The sequence below is a fragment of the Ranitomeya variabilis genome, chromosome 4, assembly GCF_051348905.1.
Source record: "Ranitomeya variabilis isolate aRanVar5 chromosome 4, aRanVar5.hap1, whole genome shotgun sequence".
Taxonomy (NCBI): Eukaryota; Metazoa; Chordata; class Amphibia; order Anura; family Dendrobatidae; genus Ranitomeya; species Ranitomeya variabilis.
Window position 1 is genome coordinate 216,020,567 of NC_135235.1, and position 7,790 is coordinate 216,028,356.

Consider the following 7,790-nt stretch of genomic DNA (forward strand, 5'->3'; position numbering starts at 1 on the left):
AGAGCAACTCATTGTAAAATTATAATAAAACTGAAAATAATTGATCATCAACATACGGCAAAAAAAGTTGAAAAAGTTTGTGCCAAGTTTTTAAGTTATCACCAGTTGGTGGCTAATCAGAAGGACTGATCCCATTAACGGGGGAATTAAAAGTTGAAAAAGTTTGTGCCAAGTTTTTAAGTTTTGCCCAGTTGGGGGCTAATCAGAAGGACTGATCCCATTAATAGGGGCAATAAAAGATGAAAAATTTGGACCGCTGCAGAGAGTGCTACACAGAAGACAGGCAATTTTTACTTTCCACGTGGTTTAGTATAAATCCATTTACATGGTCGGCCAGCACTTTCAGGTGACTGAGGCAGATCTAGAGGATCAAAAATGTAATTACGGTAACTACCTTGCCACAACTGTGGAATCCTTTGACATTTAATGTAAGCCTATCAGAAGGGTGTCACGTCCTCCTGGAAGACCTGGAGTTAGAGGGCTACATCGGGTAATAAAGTGCAGGTCTTCTTTAGAGATGTTGTGATTTGTGTCCTGTATTAAATGGATTTGGTTTCCTCTGGTACTGAAGAGGTAAACGACCTTCTCTATGCTGGTCAGAAACATGCAGCTCTATTTCAGCTGCTTCTGATCTGGTCATTATCTTTTCCTATAAAAACTGGTCAGACCTTCTTGTCCCTGCTGGTGAAAGATTCGTCTTCCAGTGCTGAGTACTAAAGCTAAATGGTTGGAGTAGAATTGTTGTAGTAATGATCTGTAGTTTGCTGTAGTGCATGTGTGTTTATCTCCTGGTCCCTGGTCCCATTTAGTTTATTCCTCCCCGTCCCTATCCTCCTCCCTATTGTTGGTTAGTGCCTTTGTATTATAGAGGGGTTCTGTTATCCCTGTTTTGTCTTTGTGTCTTATTCACCTTACATTTCTGTCCCATGCCTCATGGGGTGGAGGAGAGGACAGACCAGGGTTTAACAGGAGCATAGTATGGTTGGAGACTCAGGCCTCTCTACCTTCAAGAGTACCCCTGAGACAGAGATAGCTAGGTTCCCAGTTCCAGGGACAGTTCGAGACCCCCCTTCCTTACCGCAGACCGATATTATTGCCGTGTTTGTCTATGGAGTTTATATGGCTGTGTGCTTGATTTTACATTCCTGTTTGCAATATTGGAGGGTGGTCCATAATATAGACCTCCCTTCATCTTTGGTTCTAAAGTATGAGGATTCATCAATGCTAAGTGGCCAAGTGAGTGAGTGTCTTGATGTATCATTTAAAGACCAAACCATTAAAGGGAACATTTGTTTTACGTTGGGGAATGTAGTCTAATTTTCGTGAGAATTAGCTGTACCCAGGTGGCTCGTCCAAACCGAACAGATGCGAGACGAGGATTTATGACCGCTGCCCGCACGTTTCTGTGAATTGGTAACTCCACTGTTACACACACTGGTCGTGTTTTTTCTACGCAGTGGTCACTCCTAGATGATGGATCCTAAAGCCCCAGAGATCCGGTTGATCCCATAATGGCAAGGATTTGCCCTATTCTTGTAGGTTTTGAACACAGGCTCGAATGGTAGGTATATAACCATAGCCTTATAAGTGATAGTTAGTCTTAAAGGGGGGTTTCCAGTTTCACAATATTGGTGGTTTATCTGATTTGTTGGGGTTCCGGCTCTCAGCTTCCCCACCAATTAGCTGTTTGACGGGCCGCTGGGGATCGTCTCTGCTGAATATTGCAAAATTGTCCCCAGGGAAGCAAGACAACAAGCAGGTAGACAGAGCTGCTGAGGCTGCCGCGATCACAGTGCCATCAAACAGTAAGTGGGGCCCAAAGTCGGACCACCACCATCAATTAGGATCATACACATTAGATAGCCGCTCCGCCGACTACTACATCTTTTCCGCACATAGGGGGGCTCAGTTCCTGTGCTCTCTATGAGAGAGAAGTCTGGCAGAAGCTTACCTACAAAAGGACTGACTATTCAGATTAGGTCGGATCTTTTTATCCTTTATTTGGTGAGAGTCAGGAGACCCCCATACATATAAGACGGCCAGACAACCTTTATCCAATGTATATGGGTCCTAAAGGGGGTTTTCCGATTTTGGAAAAACTCCTGTCCCCTGGCTGCAGTATATATATATATATATATATATATATATATATATATATATATATATATATATATATATATATATATATATATATATATATATATATATATATAAAAAATCACTTTACTCACCCTCCCCAGGTCCAACATTGAGTCTATGCTGCTCTCTGTATTTTTTACGGTCTTAAGAGCTGATTTTACATGGACGGCGCCGCAGCTTTGAGTGGCTGGTGCCGAGCCGTGGAGCTCACTGATTGGTCACAGTGCCGTCAGCAGGTGGAAACTTTGTGTTGGACCTGGGGAGGGTGAGTAAAGCTCAATTTGTTTTGTTTTTAGAAAACCAGATAAGCCGACAATATTATAGAACTGGAAAATCTCTATGTAACAGGAAACCAATCGAATTCCGAATGGATTGTAGATGAGAAAAGTCACAAAATCCAGAATTAATACTGACCTAATTTGTATTTAGACTCCAATTTTGCAATGTTACGTTTCACCTGCAGGCATATCATGGCAATTTCCTGAGAAAACATACATGACACTGCATGGAGACAAATATTTCCCTCCCTGCACCCTTCTATTTCCCCTATGGAGAGAAGTCTTGTCTGGACAAGACTGGGAGCTCAGGGCAGACTCTTTGATCCGCAGACAAAGCTATCACCTAATTACTGATTGCACACTGGTCTATTGTTCTAGAGCAGCGGGATAGAGGACGAAACGTTGGATCTGTCCACAAGCTTTCCGATAAGGGTGATACGCATTTGGGGGAAAAAAAGGCATATCAAAGAAAGATATAAAGATACTATAATTTGGAGCCCCAAAAAATGTACAGGACAAGGGATAAACAATTTAATCAATTAAACTATGCCTAAATGGTACAATAAATATATAAATAGTACACAACAACTATGAAAAAAAGCCATTAGAAATCTCCAAAGCAAAAAAAAATAAAAATAAAGTTTTACCCTTGCCTAAGCCAGGGTTTCGCCCTTCAAGCTTTGTCTAATTACAAAGCCGGAAGGGCGAAATGTTGGGTCAAGTAAGTTCCATGAGGCAGGGTTTATGGATTTTTGAAGTGCTGTTTAATCTATGTGAGTAACATATACTGGACCTAATAAATCAATCCTTACTGGTTAATAGTATGGTTGGATGATGGTTTGCACCAGAGCGGACTCCGACCCATGGTGGTTTAAATGAACACATGTATTATATGTGGGCGTGAGGGGATACTAAAATCTGAATTATGTTTTGAGATCTCAAGGGAGATAAGGATCGGGCAGATGGATTTCCAATATGCCTGATCCGGGCAGCAGCTTTTTCTACCTAGGAGCACATTTACGCCCTGCCAAGCTGTATAAAAGGGCTAGAGAGAGATAGTTGTTGGCCAACTATGTAACCTTGTAGGACCAACAATGACTTCAGCTAAACTTTTTTTTGTAGTATGCGTCGGGTTTAGATGCTGCGGAACCTCTTGAGGATTTCTCGAGTTCCTAGACGCAGATACTAATTATAATTTATGAATCTGTAAGCTGACCAAATTAAAAAAAAAGTTCCCACATGACCCAGAACTTTTATCTTCTCAGTCTCATGAGTCATTGCCCCCTACAGCTCTCATAAGTCCGGCCGTGCCAGGGATCTGTGTCACAGCATTACAGACCACCGGCCGGGGATTTACCAGACTCTATGTGGTATCTCCGCGATGGAAGCCGCGAGGACATGCCCCTCTTATGACTTGGCTTCGGTTATGACAATACTTTCCCGGTTGTTTCCCCTCTACCCCCCCTTTTACTGTAACTTTTCCAACTTTTGAACCCCCCCTTTTGCTATAACTTTTCCAACTTTTGAACCCCCCTTTTACTATAACGTTTCCAACTTTTGAACCCCCCTTTTACTATAACTTTTCCAAATTCTGAACCCCCCTTTTACTATAACTTTTCCAACCTTTGAACCCCGCCTTTTACTATAACTTTTCTAACTTCTGATCCCCACTTTTACTATAACTTTTCCAACTTCTGAACCCCCCCTTTTACTATAAGTTTTCCAACTTTTGAAACCCCCCGTTTTACTATAACTTTTCCAACTTTTGAACCCCCTCTTACTATAACATTTCCAACTTTTGAACCCCCCTTTTACTATAACTTGTCCAAGTTTTGAACCCCCCTTTTACTATAACTTTTCCAACTTTTGAACCCTCCCTTTTACAATAACATTTCCAACATTTGAACCCCCCTTTTACTATAACATTTCCAAATTTTGAACCCCCTTTTACTATAACTTTTCCAACTTCTCAACCCCCCTATTACTATAACTTTTCCAACTTTTGAACCCCCCTTTTATTATAACTTTTCCGACTTTTGAACCCCCGCTTTTACTATAACTTTTCCAACTTTTTAAACCCCCCTTTTACTATAGCTTTTCCAACTTTTGAAAACTTTTCCAAACTTTTTTCTATTGTGCGCGACTCGAACTTGTGAAACCCCTTATAATCCCCCCCACCTAAAAAAAAAAAAAAAGGTTAGAAAAGGAGACACCCGTGTCGTAACTTACAGGAGAAAGGGTGGGATCCTTCGGACCGCCAAGGAGTGTATCCCAAATGAGAAGCGTCCACAGCAGGCATTATAAACAGAAGGAGAGGCAGCCGAGGGTGGGGATTGGGAAAGACGAGACCGATTCCACACACGGGACACAAATTTTTTTTTTATGGGAAGGGTATTTTTAGTAGTCTCCGTCGCTCTCGCACTAGAAACCCCTAGACCCAGGGTGCGGTTCTTGTTTGACAGACTTTGCGGCAGGACGCCAGGCGGAATTCTAGCAGAAGGACGCCAAGAGAAGGGAAGGTGGTGGTGGGGGGCGACGCTGGGATAGACATGTATCAGCCGGGTGGGAGGGCGAGAGGAAAAGTTTGTTCCTAAGTCAGGATATAGAAACAGAGTTTATAATAAACCATCTGCCGATAGAAGCCGAGCCGGCGGCTATTTATAGGGGCTGGTTGGGTCAGGACAGTTTCCTACTTCTTAAATCCAGACAACTCCTCTTACAACTCCAGAGACTGGCAGGGACATGTCATACCGGATTGTTTATATCCAGGCGAGCCGGGTGATCAAAAGAGAGCATGCCTAGTACTGAGCACACCCGCACCCATCATACAAGAGGTACCCGGTTAAGTGAAAGTATCTTTTATTACCACCCGCTGGTTAAAAAAAAAAGCCAATTATTGTTGAAATATGACCCGAAAAAGGTGGCTATAATGGCAGAAAAAGTGATCAAAATGATCAAAAAGTGATCAAAAATGATAAAGATGAAAGTATTGTAGCAGTGATCACAAATGATCAATAGAGGAATCCCAAGAGGAAGTGTTTGCTTTTCCTGCACTGCCCCCGCAGGAGGGATGAAGCATTACACGTCGCTCATTGCAATGTTTTTGTGTAGAGAGAGAAAGAAGCGATTTCAGGGCCTGAATTACAAACACTCAAGAGTATCCAAATCCTACAATATTAGGGGACGATCAGGGACCTTTAAATGCAAATTGTATGGGAATTAACAATACATGATGTATATTACAGTCTTTTTTAGGGCAAATAAAAGATGCAACGTGATCGGGAATGAGCACTCTCGTCAACGTTTGTCATTAGATTTGCACGTGGTTCCAAGCTGTACTTCCTCCATAGATCTGGACAGGACAGGTTTCATCCATGATCCTCCATTGTCCAAGCCTCCCTCATCCAGGGGTGTAACCATAGATGTTGTAGTCATCCTCACTCTGAAAACCTACAGTAGGTTGCCCAAAACAATTAGTTGGGGGCCCTGTTGGAAGATTTTGCATTGGGACCCACAACCTTCAAGTTACAGCACGGCCAACTTCTTCACGCTTCAAGTTACGGCACGGCCAACTTCTTCAAGCTTCAAGTTACGGCACGGCCAACTTCTTCTTCTGTACATCCACCCAAGGTGTAAGCAATGGAATCTTGGCTTTGGAAGGAGGAAATTAGCCTTTTATTGGGAGATTCATTACCTCTTCCTATTAAAACTGGTCAGATCGTCTTATCCCTGCCAGTGAAAGATTTGTCTTCCTGTGCTGAGTGCTAAAGCTAAGTGGTTGGAGTAGAGTTGTTGTAGTAGTGATTTGTGGTTTGCTGTACTAACTGTCTGTTTATCTCCTGGTCCCTGTTCCGATTTAGTTTATTCCTCCCTGTCCCTATCCTCCTCCCTATTGTTGTTTAGTGCTTTCGTATGATAGAGGTTTTCTGTTATCCCTGTTTTGTTTTTGTGTCTTATTCTTATTAGATGGTGTGATTTGTGTCCTGTATTAAATGGATTTGGTTTCCTCTGGTTCTGAAGAGGTTAACAACCTTTTCTATGCTGGTCAGAAAAATGCAGCTCCATTTCAGCTGCTTCTGATCTGGTCATTACCTCTTCCTATAAAAACTGGTCAGATCTTCTTGTCCCTTCTGGTGAAAAATTTGCCTTTCTGTGCTGTGTGCTAAAGGTAAGTGGTTGTAGTAGTGATCTGTGGTTTGCCATAGTACGCGTGTGTTTATCTCCTGGCCCCTGTTGCCATTTAGTTTATTTCTCCCTGTCCCTATCCTCCTCCCCATTGTTGTTTAGTGGTTTCGTATGATAGAGGTTTTCTGTTATCCCTGTTTTGTCTTTGTGTCTTATTCACCTTACATTTCTGTCTTCTAGAACATTCTTGGACTGAAATGACCCAAGAAAGATCAGGAAACGTTATGAGCAACTCAACTGAAGACGATGGTGCAGTTTTGGCCATCAGGCGACCTTCCCCGATAGGTGTATTACCTGTGCCAAGTGTGAGTTGACACTAAAAGCCCACCACCACCAAGTCCAAATACCACAACATCAAAGCAATTGAATTAATAAAGCAGAAAACAAACAGCCAAAAAAAAGTTCACACCAAGCATCATGAAAGGTAAAACAGACAGACTCAAGAGCACCAGGACCAAGACCCTAGGAGTGATAAAATGGTCAGACCCCCACAGGGCTACATGAAAGGCAGTCTGAGGCCGAAAGGTCACCTCCAGGTCATCAGTTCATGACCTAAAAGTCACCCGCTCATCTAAAGGGAAGGGAGGGTCTTCTGTGGCAGAAGGGAAGGCTCAGCAGTCAGCACCAATGGAAGGTGTGAGTGAGATGGATAGAATGTGCAACAATGTAACAATCCATCGTATGTTATCATTTAACCCACACCTGATAGCATTTAGCCCTATAACCCCGTGAGAGCCAATGGGGCTCAGAGCCCCGGAATGGAATGTTGGAAGCGATGACATCATCAAATGGAATGTTGAGATCATCAGAGGCAATGATCACACAGTGTGGGGGGTCCGACCTCTCATCACATCAGGTCACATATATTTAGGGGCCCATCAAAAGTCACCAGGGTAGGATGGAAGGAGTGATATAATGATAATATGACTTCTGGAGATCCTGGGGGGCTCGCCTCCTTCATCACCCCTCCATTGCTATCTTTTGACTTGTGTCTTTAGGATACAAACCTGTTTATTTTTAAAGGGTTAACCTATGCTCACAAACAGATGATTTTTTTTCTGTGTTTTTCAGTACCAGCAAAGTGAATGAGATTTCAAAAATCTCATGCAGACGCTTGATTCTTTTACTTGCGGATTTTTTTTATCAATTCTTTCAGTATTTTTGCATAATTTTTCTAATGAACGAGAA

The 7,790-nt window shown here is 42.5% G+C and overlaps 1 protein-coding gene and 1 long non-coding RNA gene across 2 annotated transcripts in view; one reads left to right on the forward strand and one right to left on the reverse strand.

The window, feature by feature from the left end:
* Positions 1 to 4,731, reverse strand: part of ERF (ETS2 repressor factor) — a 95,190-nt gene extending 90,459 nt beyond the window's left edge. Inside the window, exon 1 of the mRNA XM_077259937.1 lies at positions 4,647 to 4,731. Within this exon, the coding sequence (XP_077116052.1) occupies positions 4,647 to 4,716 (70 nt within the window). The 5' untranslated portion in view covers positions 4,717 to 4,731. The remainder of the gene's footprint in view (positions 1 to 4,646) is intronic.
* LOC143770364 (uncharacterized) overlaps positions 1 to 6,985 on the forward strand; it is a 64,555-nt gene extending 57,570 nt beyond the window's left edge. Inside the window, exon 4 of the long non-coding RNA XR_013214620.1 lies at positions 6,783 to 6,985. This is a non-coding gene — a long non-coding RNA (uncharacterized LOC143770364). The remainder of the gene's footprint in view (positions 1 to 6,782) is intronic.
* The last annotated feature ends 805 nt before the right edge of the window (positions 6,986 to 7,790 follow it).